This window comes from Amphiprion ocellaris, chromosome 9 (assembly GCF_022539595.1).
Source record: "Amphiprion ocellaris isolate individual 3 ecotype Okinawa chromosome 9, ASM2253959v1, whole genome shotgun sequence".
Lineage (NCBI taxonomy): Eukaryota > Metazoa > Chordata > Actinopteri > Pomacentridae > Amphiprion > Amphiprion ocellaris.
The window spans coordinates 31,261,618-31,284,066 of NC_072774.1; the positions used below are offsets into that span (position 1 = coordinate 31,261,618).

The 22,449-nt window shown below is 39.3% G+C and overlaps 1 protein-coding gene across 2 annotated transcripts in view; it reads left to right on the forward strand.

The window, feature by feature from the left end:
• Nucleotides 1-20,985: 20,985 nt before the first annotated feature.
• Nucleotides 20,986-22,449, forward strand: part of zfpm2a (zinc finger protein, FOG family member 2a) — a 118,379-nt gene continuing 116,915 nt past the window's right edge. The window contains exon 1 of one of the 2 annotated variants that reach the window (XM_035956940.2): nucleotides 20,986-21,437. In XM_035956940.2, the coding sequence (XP_035812833.2) occupies nucleotides 21,398-21,437 (40 nt within the window). In that variant the 5' untranslated portion in view covers nucleotides 20,986-21,397. The remainder of the gene's footprint in view (nucleotides 21,438-22,449) is intronic. The other variant, XM_023289489.3, reaches the window with a different exon arrangement.

Here is a 22,449-nt window from a genome sequence, read left to right on the forward strand (position 1 = left end):
TTTTGGTTTATGAGAAAATATGTGCAAAGCTAGTGACATTTCCTTAGTTTTGTTAATTATCTAACATCAGTAAGCAAACATGGTGAACACTATACCTGTCTAACAGCAGCGTCTTATTATTGTCATTATGATAACATATGATGACAGTTAGCTCCAAATACTACTTTGACTGCAGACTCTTCGCCTTGTTAAGATTCAAAAGCAACAACTTGGGGACTATTAACAGCAGGACAGTACTAAAGTGACAAATTTTCAAATATTTGCTAACAAATTACACTTGATGAAATGTCACACATTGTCTCTTCCTGACACCATGCAGCATAAAATACAGTCAAACAAACAAAAAAATCTGGATAAAAAGACACCTGAAGAAAGTTATAGTTTAGCTGTATGACATAGAACAAACATATTAAGGTCCTTGTTAGGACAAGTAAAAGCTATATTTTGAGGTTCTTGTATCTCTAATTTCAAAACTTGTGGCAGTTAAGGTGGGTTGACACATACAAAGACATTCATTAAAGCGCTTATTGACATTAGTGTTACAGAGAAGGCTTTTATTCTGTGGTTCATTGCTCTTTGTACAATAAAGATTCTGAAAGTAATACGGGGTCTTGGCTTTTTCATAGGAAAATTTATGTTTTAGTAACACTTAAAAACTTAAAATGAAAAAAGACAGAATGCTGTAGTGTATGCTCAATAATAGGTTTATTATTGTATAATCTTGAATCTGTATATTATGAATTCATATCATCAGTATGATTCTCTAATGCGAAGAAGTAGAATTTTTAAATCTTAAAAAGAGAAGCAGCTTTAGGAGTAATAGCTCAGTGAGATGATTGTGGAATGATTAGAAATTATGAGAAATTCTGCCTTTTCAATAATGAATTGCGGTAAATGTTTGACAGCCTGAAAACAATATTTAAGAGAAGTCTAAAATATGTTATCTTATGTTTGATCAATAATCTGCAGGAATTCAAAAAGATTCCTCCAAAGAACAGAATGAGACCATGGATGCAAGCCATAGTGGTCTTTCTTTAATCTAAAGTCTTTTAGGATATTTTTTTCATCAGAAATCTGTAGTCTTTGTGTTTCAATCATCTACCGTAGAGTAAAACAAACCACAAAAAACCTCAAACATTTTATTTCCAGAGTGTCTAACTGACCACACTGTAAAGCAATAAAAATAACACAGCAGAATTTCCTCGCCAAGACTGAAGTTGGGTGACAAACAGCCACTTTCCCCCTGTCTCCTGGATCAGCTATAAGACGATTTCAATGACATGCAGAAGATCAACTGTTGGGAGAGTGAGGACTGCAAGACAGGGGCTTAGAATCGCGGCCGGATCAGAATGAGATGAACATACAATCAGAGGCAAAGCCACACGGGCTTATCTGCCCTTTCACGATGGCTGTCATCATTTGAGCGTTCCCTCGGCTGCTCCTCCGCCAAGATGAGAAGGCTTTCTGGCAGAACCGGAAAGTTTCTCTCTTTTTGCTTCAGGAAAAGTTCTGGAGGAAACTTGCAGCACCCCACAAAAGAACACATGAAAGTCATCGAGAAGGGGGTAAAGCAAAAATGAGAAGTCAGGAGGTGTCAACCTGGGTGAGAATACCAGAATCAAACACAAGGAGGGTGAGATATCAAGCTGCAGGGCATACAGAGTAAGATTAAATAATACATGGATCTGTGGAGGCATGGCTTCAGAACACATGCAGGGTTTAAAATAAAGTTTTTCCAATCGCAAGCTCCTCTTCTCTCTTCCTCATTCCCAATTTGATGTATTTTTCTGATACTCTTGAACATTCAAATATGGTTTCCCTTCCGAGCCCTCCTGCTGTGATATTCCATGCCTACATACAGTGTGTAGCTTAATGTAAACTTGCCATATCCTTCCAAAAACAGACCTTCATCCCTCGAGTGTCATTTTGATGTGAGCTACTGATGGACTGTCGGCTCAGTCGGCATATGTCACGTATACTTCATACAAAACCCCATTTGGCATCAGCGTTGTCGGACTGTGTGGGAGATCTGTAACATGAAATGGCTCCATTTCAGCGCACATCACTGAACATATCCCATACAAGGCTGCGGCCAGTGTTTATAGCTTACCCCCTGTGAGGTATTGGCATCCAGTAGCGGCTCTATATCTCAGACAGTATGGTGGTTAGTGTAGTCTTTTCCCATGTGAGCCCTGCTATGCGAGGTGATTAGAGCATCTCTGTCAGTGGCTGAGGGGACAGATGGAGCAACAGAGGACTTTCTGGAGAGGCTATGGTAATTAGGAGTGAAAGGAGAGAAGATGGCGGCTTCTGAGCAACTGGGTTCAGGGACGAGCTTTAAACAACACCATTCAAGTGGCGCAGGGAGTTGTAGGCCCTTTGGCCAGTCAATGTGATATTGTTATGTTCATGTTAACATGTTTGTGCACTCTGTGAAGTTCTCCCTGCAGTATCACTGCTGTATTACAAAACTAGTTATGGGTATATACAGAAAAAAATCCCTGTATATCATCTAAAAGAAAAACAACTGCATTCAAATGTTTTAAAAGGATCAGTTCAAACATAAATAAACATCTATTAAACATATAGCCATTAAACGTACAACAGTTACTGTCAGTCACTGACACTTTTTTCATTGCTGGTTTTTGTTATATTTCTGTGAATCTTTATTAAATTTCTGCAAATAAAACCAGTGTCACCATTAGAAGAGGGTGAGAAAATGTGTTTTATTTCTTTCTGTAACTGGAGTGAACTGACCTTTATAAAAAACATTTTAATGCTAATTAATGATCAAGCCCACCTACACTACACTTTCCTTAGTCATTTTCAAGCCCTTTGCCAGGTCAGCCTTGTTATGTTCATGCTTCTACATCCTCTAACAACAATACTAATAAATACACAAATTTAAAAAGCTATTACAGGGCCAGTTCACCAAATTAAAGTTACAAGTTGTAGCCATTGTGTGCCAAGATTGTGAGATCCTAGAATTTTATGTATGTTACCCCCCGTTTCTGGAAGACAAGTTGCTGTTTAGTCATTTTATATTAATAATGCAGTGGAGGCAGAAACCTTAGGGATGAATAAGTTAAAAAATGAAATGATCTTTTCAGCTACTTTATGACTGAGAACACCAACGACACACTTCCCTATGCTCATAGCAATCAACACGCTATTGTTGTGTTCATGTTAACATGCATTCACATGCATAATGTGCAGTACATAATACTAGATAAAATCTTTGGCCTTTTTATAAGCCAGTTATAAATGATTATATATTACCCAGATTACAAAACACATTTTCTCACTAACTCCAGTGATACAGCAATCTCAATAGTTTCATTCGCCTTTAAATATCTTGTCCTGATTTATGCCTCCATCTCTATGCAGTAAGAATTTATCCAGTTTAATTCTGACAAAACTACTTTTTTCACAGAAACAATTTCACAGTTACTCTGACTAATGCACTCACTTCTTTTTAAGCAGTTTTCATACGCAGAAAGTAGTTGCGGTCGAGACTTTGTTTCTCCCAAGATGCTGAATGTTGTAAACATACTTTTTAAATGTTGTGAGCGCCACAAATTAAATTCCTTTCACCTCAAAACGAGATCTTCAAACCTGGGCAAATAATACCTTAAGGATCTGCATGGCTCAGTAGATGTAAATGAGAAAATATTTTTAATAATTTGAGCGGAGACCTTTTTTAAAACAGTTATTGATCTTTTTCTGCTTTTGAAAAATGCCAATTTTATTAAAATTAATTGAAATAGTATAAAATACAGCATTAGCTCATCCCTGTTGAAAATTTAAACAATCATTCCTCCTGCTGCTACACACACCAAGGGGATGGCCGTTCCTTCGTGTGATTAATTGCTTTGTCAACTATCAATCTCCAGAACCATAAAATAGCCACAGGACCCGCAGCCAGCAGGTTGCTGGTGAGACGATGGCATTGAAATCCCCATGGGGCACATATTAATGAGGCTACAGCGAGAGTTAACAATTCTCCATTAAAATGTAATGCATTCTTTAATTAATTAAGCTCTCATTTATAAACATCCACCTCTTCTCTCCTACTCCAAATTTGACCTAACAATAGAGTATTTAATGTTTTATGGTGGAGGCATAACATATTTAAATGTCATTAATACATGAACAGCAAGATAAACATACTCAAAAATTCTATTAGCAGTAATGGGTGGTGTCTTCACAAAGAGTTTCCCTCTGTTTTTAACCAAATAATTCAAAATTAATTTAACATTACAGCTGGCATGCCAGTGCTTGGATTGGACTTAAATGAGAAATATTCTGAGGTGAGTATTTTTAGCCTGAGAGTAGGTAGACTATCACTCTTTTAGGAGATACACACACGACATCAAATGATTATCTTCCAACTCGTCCAGATATCAGCTAACTGAGGATCTAATTTCATGTCACACATGCTTAATGAAAAAAAAATCAAATTGGCTCCTAAATTGGTTGGTCACTCCAACATTGAAAAATAGGTCAAAGTTTCTCCAATCCGAAGTGTCCGCTAGGCTCTATGATTGCAGATTGATATGTGGGGGAGGTTGTTTTTTTTTTTTTCCCTGGCAAGGCAGGAGCTAGAGATCCCAGGCACAGTAGGAGCTAAGGTATGTTTCTACCCAGCTACAGAGGAATGTGCAATCAAAAGTCAAGAAATTGGCAAAACCGATTGTAACATTTTGATGATGAGATAATATTTATTTTTTGCTACATTGAAATCTAATTTTTGGAGAGAAATAATGCTGTTAAATGTGTCCCACGGGTTGTTGCAGGTGCAGTGGGTAAAATTCTCCTACTGGAAGGCTTCTGTTTGCAGACTGTGGCATTATCGTTTCATGTAAATCTTAAAGGATGTAAAATTTAGCATCGGTAAAGCAGAGCAGCAATGGACTCTAAAGTAGTTCCTTTGTGTGTCTGTTGTAATTGGATATGCTTAAAGCTTGTTTCTGTCAGTATGCAAATGGCAGCGTTCTAGCGCCAGACTGTTGGTGAACTGTTTGGGTTCAGCTAAGTCAAACTGTTCCACCATAATCATTTTGATGTTAATGATGTCTGCAGAAGTGCAGCATCACCCCTGTGATTTAATCAAACCTAATTTGGGTCAGTTCATTTTGGCTGCAGCTGAGCACCTCAACATCATCATTACGCTCCTTCAACCCAACCTCTGCGCTCACCTCCACTCGCCTCCTCGGACTCACCGACGAGCCTGCCAGGCCACAAACAGCTGCTCGTCATCTGTCTTGTCACAACCTGTCCTGCTTTCGGACATGGGCTCACACATTTTTCGAGTTTTGGTTCTGAATTTCACCATGATCCGAATCAGAAATGAGACTTTGTGTTTAAGATTTCACTTCCAAGCTCTCTCTGCCTGTGGGACCTGCTCCTTGGGCTTTTCATCAGCTGCCATTTTCGACGGCATGCAGTAATTTCATGGCTCATTGCAAGCGCTGAAAACCTTTGAAACTGCAAATGTTAACTTTGCCTGGCCTGGAGCCATTTAGGAAGCGATTAATTTAGCAAACAGAAGTGAGCCACTTTCTCCTCCTAGCCTGCGCATAATTTTTTGGGGCTTCTATCTGTATTTGAGTAAGAGTGAGCAATGTAATGACGGTTCCTGTAATTGTGGCAGTGTGAAAATGGTTCCTACCTCAGCCCCACTATCTCACTCATCTCTCCTGGCTGAGCCTCGACAGCCTCGTACAGTGAGAGCACACGCAGATTGAGAAGAGGTGGAATCACTTACAACATGCTTGACCTTATTTCTTGTTGCGAGTTGTTAAAGCGTGTTAAAAGAACATGTTTGTTTGCAATTTCAGCACCTTGCTGAGTGATGCCGGGTGCATATTTGCAAGCCGCTGACTGAACAGGCATTTTCTGATCATGACTTCTCCATATCTTTGATGTGATATGGAAGCAACAATTCAATTTAGGAAAAAGAAGTGCAGACGGTATTAGAAGTGTGAAGCTTTTTGGCTGGGGTGCTCTCAGGAAATAGTGCGGATCCCAGTGAGAGGCTCTCAGTGTTTGCCCAGTATTCCTGGAGGCTTGTTTTGTCACAGACTCTGTGCAGCTAGGCATGGGAGAGGCAGAAGGCAGCGGGTCGGCCAGCCTTCCCCCACAGCTGTCCTCCTCCATCCTGGCACTCAGCTCTAGCGAGCCGATATGAAAACAAATTCTCGGCCCTCTTCGCAATTAATTTTCCTTTGCGTCAGAAAAAAAATATCAGTCTTGACAACATAACATATAGCAGGTTGTGTACAGAAAATCTGGCTGTACACAGAAGCAGAACAACCTCACAAAAATCTGTTTGTCCCCCAAGAGTAATTTTTCACTCTGCTGGGAGCAGTTGTCTCGCACATATTCCTCCTCATGTGCATGTAGATCAGTGCAGTTCATTCAAGTGGTGGTAAAGTAAACAAATGCAAGTGTTCAAGGCATAGAAAGATGTTTTTATGCATATAATAAACATTTTCTGTCTTTTTTGATTAACATTTTATGATACGCTTTGCTGAGACCATTTTAAGGACATTTTATTTTGCTATTTTATTTCTCTGATGCTAAATAAACGGCCAGATTAGGTTTCAAGCTCATATTATTTGAAAAACTGTGAAAAAAAATCGACATGTTCAGGGAAAAGTGAAGTGGGTCAAAACTGACAAAAGAGAGAATGGGGGGGGGGGTGTATTATCACAATTACAATGATCCAAATTCCTATTTTGCCTCTTACATTTACCAACATGTGTGTGTGTGTGTGCGTGCGTGCGTGCGTGCGTGTGTGTGTGTGTGTTTGTGCGTGTGTGTGTGTGTGTGTGCGTGCATGCGTGTGTTTGTGTGTGCGTGCGTGCGTGCGTGCGTGCGTGCGTGCGTGCGTGTGTGTGTGTGTTTGTGTGTGTGTGTGTGTTTGTGTGTGTTGGTGTGTGTGTGTGTGCGTGCGTGCGTGCGTGCGTGTGTGTGTGTCCGCGCTGCGTTTAGGAAATGACTGCTTCCTTTACCTGGATGCCCTGTAACCACATCTGCATCCTGTTTTACCACGGCCACACTGCAATCTCCCCCACACCATTAATTTTACTGAAAGCCATTCACAATAACCATGAGATACTGGGCGGCGGTGTTCAAACGTTTTCTTCCCCCTTCTTATCATAAAGGTCCCACATGTCTTGGCAATATCCCCAAAATAAAAAAAAAGAAGATAAATTTGTCCTAATTACGTCCCTCGAACAATGTTGTTTGACGGCCAAAGACATCAAATTAAATACTATTTTGATTCCGCAAAAGTGGTGTCAAGGTCTTATATTTTCATTGCAGGTACATTGACTGATAAATATGAGGGAGAGAACAGTAATTATAGGGTGGAAATGACATCAGAAATTAAGCAAATTGTGAAAGGGTTTGCCTTTAAATGGGTTTGAGCCATGAATTAAAAAGACCATTAACTGGGAAGAGGCAGGTGTTATCCTCACTGCCCAAAACAAAACAAACAGAGGGGGAGGAGGTGAGTGTGTGTGTGTGTGTGTGTGTGTGAGGAGGAGATGCAGGTGTGCGTTGTTATCTATGAACAATCCCATGTCATTACCAAGTGAAGGTGTATTTAGCAGATTTTCTTCAGTTTCAGTGCTGTGATAATTTGTAATGTATTGTTCCATGAATAACCCACACTGGGATGAACTAATATATTTAGTGCTGGGACATCACAACACAACACAAAGTCATTCTTACATTTCTCCTTTTCCTCACTAGTTATCATTTTGTGCAAATGTTATATGTTCTATAAACAGTAGATTGTTACGGAAACATGGATTTAAACTCTGCATTTAATGTCACTGATACAAAACACTGGATTTTGTACAACATTCAATAAAAGTTCACTACACTATATTCCTCTTCTCACCTCCTTCTTTTCAGCAGACTTAGATGAATCCACATCCAAAGGACTTAAAATTGTATTACAAGTGAGTTGTTGCATAGTGACTCCACCAGATATCAAAAGGCAGAGGATCAGAGTCTCATTCCACCCCATTTTGTGTTGCCATAGTTTTTTTCTTTCATTTTTTTTTTTTTTATCACACCTGTGTCTGGTCTTTTCATGAGCCCAGAGAAATTTAAAGGTGATGAGAGGTCCTCTGCCTGATAGGACACAAGGCCAGTGTGGTGATCAGACAAAATTACATCAAGTTTTTCCCCCTCGACTATGCTTGTCTTTTTTTCTTTTTTCATTTAATCAAAGTTCTTGCAGCCTGATGCTGCCCTCTCTCTGGGCCAGGTGTCAAACGGTTTCCATTGATGTCAATGTGCTGGTAATCACAAAGTCTATCCACAGATGCCTGCTTGCACTGGCGTTTCACTGGGGCATCGCATTCTCCGCTCAACACCTTTGAGGCATGTAAGATTATTTCTGCAATCTGAAAGAGAGAATAACCTCTAGGAAGAAACTAAATCACAATATAAAGTAATTAAGCGCATTATCAACGTGGAGGTTAATTAGTGAGACCCTATACGCCAGCACCACTGGTAGCATTGCAAACAGACAAATGCTTTCGTTTTCGTCTCTTTTTGACCACACTCTCTCACATGCACACACGTGCACATGCACAGACAACAACTGCAGGCAGTTGATTGTCACTGTTTGGGGCTCTGAAATTGATTAAACAACTTGCAATCCAGTTTAATTAATGAAAACTATCTGTAGTTCAAAGCTATTTAGCTGAATGTTGCGCCTTAGCGCTGCCCTCCTGCCTCATTTTGCTTAGACAATCGTCCAAATTAATTGAATTCTAGCATTACTGTATGGAATAACCTTTAAACAATCTTTGATGTTATTGCCCATATTAAAAAGTATTCTATGTATAAACATACACAACCTGAGAGCTGATATACTGTTAGCCAGTGTTTATCCATTAACATGAAAGAACTGTTCCAAGCTGTAATATCACAATACAGGAAGACAACATGCCCAGCCTCTATATCTCTGAAGTGCAGCTGAGTCCAAAATGGCACATTGACAACAACATACATAGTTGCTGCATAGAAACAAAAGACGAGGCATTCCTAATTATTGACAAGCAACATATATTTACTTTTCCTCATTTCAGAATGATAAGTCCTTGAAGCTCCACTCAGTGTCTGCAGTGTGAAGATGTCCCTATCAAAAAACTACAGGCATACCTGTTTGTTCAGGAAGGCTTGGCAAGAAAATACCCTCCCTTCTGTTCCAGCTCTGGGTGAAGCCGTTAACCAACTTAACTTGACTTTATGTTATTTTTTTTAACACCATATTTTTTTTTTATTGCTCCTTTTGTGCTTTATATCTGTTGTCATGGCAATAGAAGGAGGGAACTACACAAGATGTTTAGGCTTCTAACTTTGAATGTAGATGTTGTTATACTTGTTTCAGTAGTTTGAAGTTTGATCCTCTAAAGGAGTCGTTCCCAACCAGTGGACAGGCTACATCTGAATTAGTCAGAGGGTATAAGTGTGACTTTAGAAATTACCATATTTGTATACACATAAGGATTAAAATATCCAAATAGGATGATAAATTAGTATCCTATGTAAATTGCGTTCAGTAGATTTAAAATAGTCAGCTCATTTCTGATAAAAACAGATGAACAGTCAAAATAGTTAACAAAAAAATAATTAACATTTGAAATAATCCCCAAAAATCTTGAATAAACTGTTTAAATAGTTAACTAAAAGTTATGACTATGCATTTGAAAGCATTTAGTAAATTTAATGAGTAAACAGTCAACACAGGCTATAGCTTAAAGACTGTTCTAAACAGTCTATTTTAGATATTATGCAGTTTTTAAACTTCATTTTGAATTAATAATTCTTCTAATGCATTATGGTAGAATTTCATCATGGTCACATCATGTCCTTTATTCTGAGAGAACTTCATTACCATTACAACAAATCGCAGACGAGTTATGAGGGAAAAAGACAGAAAAAGAAAAAGTGTTTCCAAATGAGATACACAGTGATATGCCCCACAAAAACATATCAAGCAGCTGCTTGCTTGCCCTAAAACTCAAAACCCAGATCACACAGCTTTCTTCACCCCCCTCCCTTCCCTCCCCTCCCTCTCTTTTCTCTCCATCCCGCTGCCCCCTTCCCCCTCTTCTTTTTTTCTTAAATGGCATGAAGGTTGAGATGGCTCGAGTCCAAGATCATCGCGCCTGAGACCACACAGATGGGGAGAGATAAAAGTTCTCTGTGAGCCGCTCACAGTGCTGCCATTTTACACACAAGCAGAGGGGAGGAGGGGGAGGAGGAGGCGGGGGAGGAGGTGAGGAGGGAGGAGGTGAGGAGGGAGGAGGTGAGGAGGGAGGGGAGCCACCTGCGGCCGTGACATCACCGCCTTATCACATATCATGTATCACCTGCAGCTCCACGTCAAGCCCAAAGAGACAGATTTCATCTGTCATCTCTGAGAGGATCTCAATATAATTTACTCTGCTGATCTGACATCCAGAGGAGAGGAGTAGAGTTGCCAAACCTAATCTTACAGATGAGGACTCTCCTTTTTCTGCCCAGTCATGTCCTTGTGTGCTGTTGCGCAGGGGGAGAGGGACTGGCATATCAGATTTAGCTGTTATTTGAAAGCATCTTGGGTTAAGTGGCTCTTGTGGTTTCGTTTCTCTGTAAACTCCATACATGTACAAGTCCGTCTACTGTCCCTTTTGTTCCAAAGAAACATCACATGATTGTGCATGCTGAAACAATCCTAAAAAATGCCAAATATTTTGCAAAAAAAACTGTTGCGTACAATATATTTCTTACACTTACACTGATGTGGAAATACAGACTTTTCCCCAAATGTGCTCCCGTCCCGACTTTTGTGATGAACGTACAATTAAATAACTTTGTAGGCAAGTATGCAAAAAAGAGATTATCATACATAAAAGCCAGAAGCAAAAAACATAAGTGGTATCAAAAAGCATAACCTAATTAGAAAGACTAATCAACTTTAATGTCTTCATATTTAAGGAAGAGGGAAAGGATAATTAGTCTTGGGGTTCAGTCTCCTTTCCTCTGCAGTCATGCTACTAACAAGAGTTGATGCTGGCTAGAATGGCCACACACATATAACAGCTAATTGCAGGTCTTCGCCCTCAAGCAGCCTTCTAGTCATAGAGACAACAGGGAAATTGGCCATTTCAGCTGTGCTGGGTATCATTAATAATTAATGGCACTTTCAAGAGTCAGACTGTCCCTAAAAACCAAAGCAAAAGGTACTTTGGGAGCTACACAATGTATCTTTCACTCTGATAGCAAATATAGGCTTTTTAGTTTGCAGGGGAGAACTTTTTTCTTCCCTCACGACTCTTGTTGTTATTTTATGAGCTCTTTTGTAGGAGAAGATAACCACTGCCCTGAGATTTGTCACATTTTCAAAATCCCAATTAACTATTGAAGACTGACATGCTCAAATGAAATGCATAGCTCTCTCTGGAGTACATTTCCTGTAATTCTAGGTATCAACTGCAGCAGAGATTGCACCTATCTCAGATTAGAACCAATAAAGCGACTATAAATGGCCCTAATGTTCTGTTTGAGATCCTCACTCTGTCTGCTTTAACAGCTCAGTAAGCACTGTTTTGTCAGCTTGATACCTGATAACTTTTCCTAATCTTTTGAGAATTATATAAATATGCATTTGGGTGCACAAATCTGCTCCAGAAAATTAGGTGTTACTTCTATTTGTTGTCTCAGAGGCTCCAGCTCGGTTAAACACAATAATAGGTGGTTGTGTGCTCCAGATGTGTGTTTAGTTTGACTACTTGTACAGTACAATTCTACATACTGGTAGAAAAGAAAACCTAATTTTGCAATTATAAGCATTATTTTTTACATATTCAGCAGTGAGGTCAAACAATGAGCTCAATGTCAACAAAAAAAGGGCTAAAATGTCCTTACTTTGTCATTTCAATTCTCCTTTTCCTTTGACTCTACAGTTCTGCTGCACTTTTCTTTGCATATTCATGAATCTTCTGACCATATGGCAGCTAATCATTCTAAATTTCATATTGCTAATTGTTTTGTGAGTTTGCTGAAGTGAGTAATACAATAACAAACTGACGCGTCCTATGTTCAAAATAGCGAGAAGGAACTATTCCCCGATAAAACGGCAGCAAAGAGTGGATTCTGGCACATTTGATCACATTTCCCCTCCTTAGGAAGTCATCCATGCTACTGTTCAAGGGTAACCAACCACTGTCTTATAACTTTATTATTCTTTCTTAATCGGTTTATAAATATTTATGAATCGCCAAAGCCACCCTGACTTGCAGCTGAGATTGAAGCCGGAGTATGTACATTCCAAGGCAACCGTGGGCTGGTGGGGGGAGAGAGATAGCGTGGACAGGAGATTTGTGACAGAGCAGAGCATGAAACCCATCAGTTGATGAGTGGAAATCCCTACTTTCTAATTAATAGAGGTACACAGGCCAGGGGGATAAGGAGGATCAGGGAAATGAAATCAGCAAAAAGATACCATCACTCATTTCTGAGGTCCATTGTCACACTTCAGAATCTGCTGTAATGAATCACTCAAGCATTCTGCAGATACATTTGAATGGTTGGGGAAAATTCATTGTCCGGTGGAGAGCATTCGATAAGGATCTTTTCTCTTGCCTCTCCCTCTTCTTCAGCCTCTTCTTTCCCTCTTTTGTCAAAAGGCCCTCTGATCAAAAAGCGAAATCAAGGCTCAAGCAACAGGTGCGCCCTCTGAAAGGCTGCTGCAATCTGCAAGTGAACTGGAAAGCTATCTCGGATAAAAAAAAAAAAAAAAGGACAGAGAGAGAAAAAAAATAAGCCGGGTTCGAGAAGTTTCAAGGGATTTACTTGTTGGGGTCAGATGAAAAAGTCGGGATGCTGGAGTCGGTTCATAATTTACTAACAGAACAATTATGAAGCTGGTTTCTATACATACTGTACTGTACTTAATCCTCTTTCATCTCATGATGCTTCTTTTGACAGAATAAAACATAACATGTCACCTCTTCCATGTTTCCCATCCTGTGTTTCCTAATTGGAGACATGACTTTCACTGTTCTTGCAATATCCAAAGAATCGTTGCTAGGGTATGAGGTGACGTTAAAGTTATAATTCAACATTATAAACCAACATTTAACAGATCCTAGAAAGATTAAAAACATAAGGACAAAAGTTGTTGCCATTTAACTCACCCTATGCATCATTTTAAAAATAAACTTATTTAATGGTTTCATCCACAGCAGCTATAAACATCAACCTCTGACCTTCATGCAGAGTGCTTTTTGTACATTTTAGCAGAGGTGTCCCAGAAAAGCAGGTTTTAAAGCTCTCGCCTGTTTGTAACCGCTGTACAACATTAACAATTTAATCTGCTTCTCTTTAAGCAATAAGAGAAATGCAAGCCTAAGCCCAGCACATATTAGCTGCTTCTCACAGAGCTGGCAGGCTGAACACAGCTGCTCGACATCCTGAAACGCACAACTGTGATGGTGAAATCTGAAGACGACATGAAATGAGAAACAAAAATGCAGCATATATCTTTCCATATCATGCATCCTCAGAGGGGATTTACCAGAACTGCCTTTAGACATTATTATTCTTGTTTGCAAAATACACCAAGAGCATGTTCAAAAAAAAAAACAAAAAAACACACAAGTAAGTAAATATACAGTGGCTTCTGTCATCTCTCTTTAGCCTTTGTCTTTGTTTGCTTTCCAAAGATAATTTAAGTTTTCAGTTTCTAAGTAGTGCAGTCCAACCCAGGGGAGCTATACCCCTGTGAAACAAGATTTTTTTAAAACTTCTTTTCCATCCTTTTTTTTTAAACTTCAACCCTTATATCCCAATGCAATTATTTAATATACACCCACTCATAGTCTGCATATGAGATATGAATATAATTGTATGTTACTTTTTAATTACAGGAAAAATCTAACTTGTAAGATGATGGGCTGGAAGGTGCCATTGCATTGTTATTTTTTTTTCATCCTCGTTTTCTGATTATGTGAGCTGGGCTCCTTTGCTAAGCGATGATAAGCAGAATTTCCATGTTCTCTGCATAATTAATCCATCTTTGCCTCTCTTCATGCCAACTCTGCCGTTATCGCCTGCACATGCCTGAATTGCAAAAGAATCCTCCCTTCAATTGGAACTTATTGATATTCTAAAAAAACTGGAAATCCTCAAATTTAAGCCACAGATTGTTAAATGGATTAATTTCGCGGCAATCGCAAGCATCTAACGCGGGGAGACAGGCAAAGCAAATTGAAAGTGTCTCCTGTTTGTGGAGTTTTAGTCCCAAATGATAGGGTTTATTGGCATGTTTTTTTTTCTCCATAGTAAAAAATTACCATTTATTTGCATGCCACAAAATACTTTTATATGGTTGAAAATTCAGAGGAATTTCTTTCAATGCCTGTCGTTGGCTTCATGATAACAACTTCAGCTCCCCACATCTGGACGCTTTTGATACTGGGTGAAAGGAATGTCTGAATATTTAATATTTTTATCTGTTTTCATCGATGGTTTCACCATTAAGGAAGGCTCTGCTGTTTGCATGGAGCCTGGCAGATGTAGATTTATTTTCTGAGCTGTCTACGGCCTGCCTTTCTGTGAATATATTGATGCATTTTTCCATTTTGCTGTGCACTGATGCCTCTGCATATGTAATAAACCAGCAGACACACTTATAAAATACATCAACAGACTGTATTATAATGCTGCGTTCAGATGTGGGTCTTCAGTTACTCATGCATATATAGGAAGGGGGGAAATCAACTACACATATCAAATATAATTTACTTGACCTCATAAAAATGAATAACATTAAATCACAAGACGTCAAAACACATGAGGTGCTCATGTATAAAGCAGAAAATATGTTATTTGGACACTTGGCATACAAACCTCTGACTTATAAACACTGATGTATTGAAACATGAATAAATGATACTGTTGCTCACAACGTAAAGCACATATCAACTAATGACGACAGAATCAGAGTTGAACAGCTGCTTTTTTCCATGAATTCTGCTCATATGAAAGAATATTATTATAGATTATTAATATCAATACATAAATTCTACACATGTTTAATACAGATTCATTTTTTCCATTGTATTTTAAACTCAGCTGAATTAAAATCTTGTCTTTTTGGTGTCTTAGTGTCCTTTTGTTGAGAACTGGTGCTCTTCTTTTGGTTGTTGATGTTGGTAGATTTAAAAACATTCAGGAGGAAAAGTGATGGTGTGATTTTGGAGAAGTAGAAAGTGGAGATGATTTAAAAGAGCTCATGTTTCATGTAATGGCTTTTTAATTGAAGGAATTTAATTAGTATTTTATATAGATTCCTCTTATATAGTAGTATGATGCAGTAATAGTAAAAATATAGTAAATATAGAAAAAAAACTGTCAGAAGATCTGACAATGAAGGATGTTTGATTTGTGTCTATATTTGTTGTCTCTGAATCTAGCTTAATTAAATTTACTTGCATGCATAACAATGAGAATAATTTATTTATTCTGATTATTTTTGCTATTATAAATAAATAATAAGTGATAAATCATTTGGCATCATGATAACTGAGTACAGCTAAACCTGGAAACAGTGCCAGTGACCTCAAACCTATTCCCTGACTTTTAATTTGAATCACGTATTTAGGATTTTAAAAATAATTTAGTATTAGAAATGTAACATCTAAAGCTCCCTGTGGATCTTAGAATAGATTATTAATGATCGTCGTGGGGTGATTTCTGTGGTCATTCATTCATTCGTTCATTCACTGCTTCATTCCACAGGCTGCATTCCCTCAGCTTCCACTGTCTGATCAGTTTTTCCTCCTCTCTTAATAATGCACCACTATTATTTTAAGAAATGAACCTCCTTGAAACGAGGAAGGATATTTATGATTTTAATCCATAAAAGGCCTGCCAGTTATCCCCTGGAGGTGTCACAATCTCAGCTTTTGACCACATAAAAAGACACTGAGATTAGCAGTAAGAATATACTGGCCTGTGGTTCTCTCCTCCTCCTCCTCCTCCTCGACAAAAAGCCTTTATTTACAGATTTACACACTCCCAATGGGAGGAGCATAGTTTGTTCATCCCGCCCTCTTTAGTATTTTCATCACTTCTCTCGACTTTAATGTTTTGCTGTAATCTTAAGATGCTTTGGGGTTGTGTGGCATTTTGATTGCTTTTTCTTTTTTTGAAGGTTCCGTCTTTTTTTGTCGTTGATGTCTTTTTTTTCCTCCTTTTGCTGCTTCGTTTCAAAGCACAGTGCACATTATAGTATATCTCCCCGGTAAACGGAATGGATGGGAAGGAGATGGAGAAAGAGGGGGGTACTGGATAGCGGTGCGGAGTGTGAAGCCTCCCTAGCTGGAAAGAGCTGGCGCTGAGGCCTCCAGGGCTGCGGGTGGTTTTGGCAGCTCGGCCAGCGGAGTGGGCACTCTCTCAGACATCTGTTTGCTCACTGCTGCTGGAGCTGCTGGCTGGCTGGACGGATGGCACGGGATGGAGGGGAGGAGGGACAGGAGCTGGAGAGCTGGAGCATTCAGTCACAACCAGCAGCAGAGCATCTTACCCAGGATGGACGACTCCACATTATAGCTATTAAAAGTTAGGAGTCATATTAACGCTGCATTATCCCCTTTACATGGTGGTTTCTAGAGTACGGCGGGGAATTTTTAGACCGTGGATGTCAGTGTTGGGATGCAGCTCATGCAAGGAGACATACTTGAACAGAAAACAATAAAATCTAATTGTGGGACACTATGCAAACTCTGATTGGAAAAACTTCTTGTCTCAGCTCCTAGATGTGTTTCTTCTGTCTCATACAGTATCTCTATATATCGAGGCCCTAAACAGTTATATATGTGCCACCCCAACCCTGCACCCCACATCACTCTGTGGCACACACACACACACACACACACACACACACACACACACACACACACACACACACACACAGAACTCACTTCCTCGCGAGACAAACCAATCCCCAACAGCCAGAGGGTGACACTGCAGCAGGCAAACTCATAACACTGATGTCCAAGTTGAGCTGCTGAGGCTGCTCTTTAAGGGACGAGTTCCTGTCCACTCCCAGCGCCACTGGACATGTGTGATCCCTTAAAGAAATCAACCTAGTAATTCGTCATGCCAGAGTCCCTGTGATATTACTCAGTCAGCACAGCAGCACACTTAAACAGTGCGAGAAGAAGACTGCAGCTGTTATTAACACAAAAACTCAATTGAGGATTATCATAAAATTAACACCAAAACTGGGGTAACATTGTTTCACTTTTAACAGCTGTGAACATCTGGTCAAGTTACTGCATCATTTAAAGACTTGGATTATAGTAATGCAACTTTGTTATGATGCTATCTCATGCCATTTAGGGACTGTGTAAAAATTAACAGAGGCAGATGGACTAGTAAGGGACTGGTGTTGTGTGTTATTTTCTGAAAGAAGGCTAATTTACATTTTTCTCTGGACTTTTCCACATTCCAGTGTTAAATTTAATCTTATTCCTCTTAAAAAAAAGGTACAAAAAAGTCAAGCAGCTCCTCCCTTCATTTTTTCTGTATCTGAACCACAGATTTTGTGTAAAGATTTGAACAGAGTGCTACCAGTGTAAAAACAACATGTCTAAAAGTGTGCAGCGAGTCAGTAAAAGTGAAGAGCCATGTTTATTCTGTTTTCTGAAAGTTTGATAATTGCTAAAGGCACTAATTTTGTGCGATTTGATGTCTATGGGGCAGTTTTTAGTACACCGCCAAGGAGCGTGATGGAGTTATGTGATGATCAGCGTACATTTTTCCATATCTTTGTCTGTTTGTCTGTCTGTTAGCAACATTACTCAAAAACGGAATAACAGATTTGGATGAAATGACACAAGGACCAAGTGATTAGATTTTGGCAGTGATGCAGCTTACAGTCTGGATCTATGGATTTGTTAAAGATTTCTGTATCATTGCGAGATAGCAGCACAGCGTCACTGTAACCATGACAACAAGTGAACACTACGTCAGCTGCCTGCTGATGATCACATGATTGTGATCCTACTACAAATCCACCGCTGTGGACTCATCAGGACTTATCCATCAGAAATGATACAAGGAACAACTGATTAAATTGTGGGGGTGTTTCTGAGTCCCATCAATTCCCGCCGCCCGCTACATATTTATGTCACGTGATTCGGTATCTGTACATAACGTACACATGCAGAACACACACCTGTGCTTAGTGAAAGGTTATATTTCATTAAAGAGTTCATCCATCAGAAATGATACGACTGAGCAGCCTTTGTGGAGTACTGCACTCTCTGAGTGCTTTTCTTGTTTTACTATGGTTTAACCTGCGGTGTACCTGCTCAGATATTTTGTGGATTTTTAGTTATTAAAGTGAATGCAATCAGTTAACCAATGTCATATCACCTTGTGATACTGAGGAGAGTGTATTTTTTTTCTAACTCATGAGAAATGTCCTAAAATGAAAAAGGGAGGTGAAAAAATTAACCATGACGTTCAATCTCCTGTTCCTCACCCAAATAATTTTCATACAGTCCCTCACTAATATCTAATCAGTTAAAAAGGGTAAAAGTTCTGTGGCTTTGAGGACAACAATATGGTTGTAGCCACACATTATAAAATTCCTTAACATGTAAAATAAAAGCGTTCTTCTTCCACACACCCAAGATTTAACGGTAAAAGAGTGACAGTGTTGCCAATAAAAAAATCTTAATCTATAATTTAATTTCTAATTGTCCAAAACAAAATATTTTCAGATTTTGAATGAGACTGGCACAGGTAAGAGACACACAGTTCTGAAAGATTTCTTTTTTAAAGAATGAACATGATGTAGCCACCAGACAGCCCACCTCCACTGCCCTGACACTGAATGGCATTCCCCAAATGTGACTTGGCAGTTCTAATCAAATGATTTAACACATTAAATCAACCTTTCCCCTCATAATCAGATTATGCGAGAGCACTGCGCAGCATCTCCACAGCATACAGTATACCTTAACCTATTAATATGACCAACCTTGTGTCAGTGATTTCCCTTGCGATGGAAACAGTATCATGTTAATTATCACAACCATCTGGTCTGAGCAGTGAAAAAAAGCTTTCTGTTCCTCTCGCAGATTTGTACCTGTCAATCAAAGTCGGCTTCAAACAAGCCACTGGGGCTCAGGAACAGCACAGAAGAACCACGCTCCAGTCTCAGAGGATTTAGGAGTGGCGTTAAATTAATCTTCAGCTGGCAATTTGACTCTCCTCTCCCACTATGTTGTTGCTCTTACCACAAATCGTTATTGATTTTGGTGCTGGGTTCCTTAATATGGCCAGTAAATGCTATTTATGGATGTTTAACATGGTAATTTTAGAGAGCGTGTGGGACTGCTTCATTTTTATCCTTCTAATAGTTGTCAGTGGAATTTTACTTGCGAGTCCATCGTGTGCGTTGAACATTTATAACAAAGAAAATAGTTGTGTGTTTCTACGACTACTTATTTTCCATTTTAAGAGTTTATTTCTTCTGTTTGTTTTGCACAGATCAAATTTCTCTCACTTTTTTAAAGAGTGTGTTTGGAGCGTGACAAAGCTGGGATGCTGAAATGAATCAGTGTATATGACAACCGCTGTCCCATGACATCACCGTGTTTGGATCATGACCAAAGCAGAAAGAAGGAAAGAAAGAAAGAAAAAAAAACTTTAGCCACCAGAGGACGAGGCAGAAATGCAGAAAAGGGACAAATTGAGGAAGCTCATGAGACAGATGCTCTCCTCAAGGTGAACCAACGCTGACCCGTCTGCCACATAAATTATTCTGTAGTTTCAGACTCCATTCCAAAGTTGTGGAATTGGGTTACAAGATAATTTCACAGGCCACTTGCTTGTCTTCCTTGGCAGTCCAACTGGCTAATTGAAGAGAGTGATTTCCAGTTTGGGCAACTATTCAGAACATGGCAGTCAAAATCTGAATGATTTGAAGGCTCTCTCTTTTTTCCTGTCACTCTCTCTCTCTGTGTTCTTTTTAAATATTCTGAATATTTTTCTCCTACATAGACAGATTAATTGTAGGGAAGAGGAGCCGCTCGCGTTCTGATTGACAGTTTATCAAATATTGATAAATAAACAGAGTGAAAAAAGGCGTCTGTCTAACTGGAAATTTAATGTGAGCCGATCTGAATTAATTTTACAGTTAAAAAAAAATTGGACATACTTTTAAGGAAAAGACTCAAATCCAGATAATTTGCACCAATATTTTTGTACTGTTTAGTAAAATTGATTTGTAGGTTTTACTTGTGTAGGAAAAAAATCGATTTTGAAGGAAAGTTAGCTTCTTTCAGCTCCTGATAACATCAAGCCATTTCAGGTCAAGGCTTCCCATGTCCTGATCAGCTGTCACAGTGCATCATGGGAGAATGAGTGGTAACTGAGCTAATCCTGGTGTGTTTCAGTAATGTGTGCTCAGATTGGTTGCTGATATGCTGTATTAAATCACTCTGGGCTGCTGTTGAGTGTTTCCCCCATAAATACCATGTTTTCGTGTGACAGGAAAACACAAAAGGTCAGTTCAGTAAATAGATTGTTTCAAAAAAAGGCGTAAAAAAGATCCATTAAGCGAAAAAAGGTGTGAAGTTTACCTAAACATAGGTGAAATCCTTTGTTTTTGGATCATATTACCACACTGATGCTCCGTGATGATAGAAAAACTCACTGTGCTTCTATCTCTATTTTTTTATTTTATTTTATTTACCCTCCTCCTTAAAAAAATAAGGGCCGCTAATTAAGGGCGACGCTAATTAATTAATTTACTGGATGTCAAAGTAATTGTGGATGAAGTGAAGTTCACGAAAGCCGCGGCTACGGTACCCGGGGAGGAACAAACCTTATCTTCAAACAAAAGCGCGAAACGCTTTCACCTCCCCAGTCAGTCCGTGCGGATCGCGGCGAAGCGCAGCCTCATCACGGAGAAACGGTGCTGAGAAAGAGTGAGACAGAGAGAGAGAGAGAGAGAGAGAGAGAGAGAGAGAGAGAGAGAGAGAGAGACAGAGAGGGAGAGAGAGAGAGAGAGAGAGAGGGTGTGCATGTGTGAGAGGGAGAGAGAGAGAGAGAGAAAGAGAGAGAGAGAAAGAGAGAGAGAGAAAGCCAGAGCCAGAGCCAGAGAGACGAGAAAGATAAAGGAAAGACAGACGGAACGATAGACTTGTGCGTAAAAAGTACTGGTGCCCCCTTCTTGCTCCTTTTTTTCTTTCTCAATTTCCATCAGACAAAAAAAAATACCCCAAAAACCGGCTGCTTGGATGAACCAAAACCTATCGATCTGTCAGTACTACACCTGGATTCACTGACCAGCCGCACAGCAGGCATGTCCCGAAGGAAGCAGAGCAACCCCAGGCAGATCAAACGTAAGTTTTTTTTCCTCTCTTCCATGTTGTCTGACCGCTACACCGCGTCTCCAGCCCGAACCTAGAGTTTGCAGAATATTGTAATGATAGTGACCACACTGAAGCTGATTCAGCAGCTCAACTATCATGTGTTGCCTGTCACGGTCCATATACGCTCCGGCTCCGCACTTCCATTCTATGTGTGTGTATGTGTGTGTGTGTGTGTGTGTGTGTGTGCGTGTGCGTGCGCTATTATTATTTTATTTATAAAGAGATGATTTACAATCCAAATCCCACGGTGCTGCTGGCTGAAAACTTTCACCGCTGCTGCTGCCAAGTTGCAGGAAAAACCAAGTTATTTGCTCGCTTGTTTGATGTTACTCTATCGTGGTGTTCATCCAAAAAACTGTGCATCACTTTCACTGAGGCTCTCCTCCTAAAGCCCCCGTTGGTGCCAGTTAATCAGCAGTAATTCTAAAATTATAGGCCAATAATAATGGAGCTGCAGCTTTAAAAGGCCAATTTGTTTTTCAATTGCAACGCTATCAAATGTTTATTTTTAATTTATTTCTAACACATTGCATGTCTCACACACTCTCAACTCTGTCACACTTGCGGATGGGTGTGTGTGTGTGTGCGCGAATGCATGCACACACACCTATTCCAACTTCATAATGTAACCTATAGATGGTGTAAATATTGATTGTAAAGCTCTGCCTGGTGATGTAAAAGAGCACAAGTGATGCAATAAGTTCAGTCAGGTTATATATTTTTTAAATTTAACTGAACTGTACCTTTGCTCTGGGGAAAGTGTCACACTCAATATGCTTTACACATATTTACAAATTTGCTGAAAATTCACATTTTTAAAAAAAAAATATTGCTGTTAATATTTGTATATAATACAGGGAGATTTTAATAAAGTACTGCATAACCTGGTGGCCTACATTAATTGAAAAGTGTGTATTTACATTTTTGGAATTTTAGTCATAATGCATATTTTTTTGCGAAAGGTTTTAAACAACTTTTTATA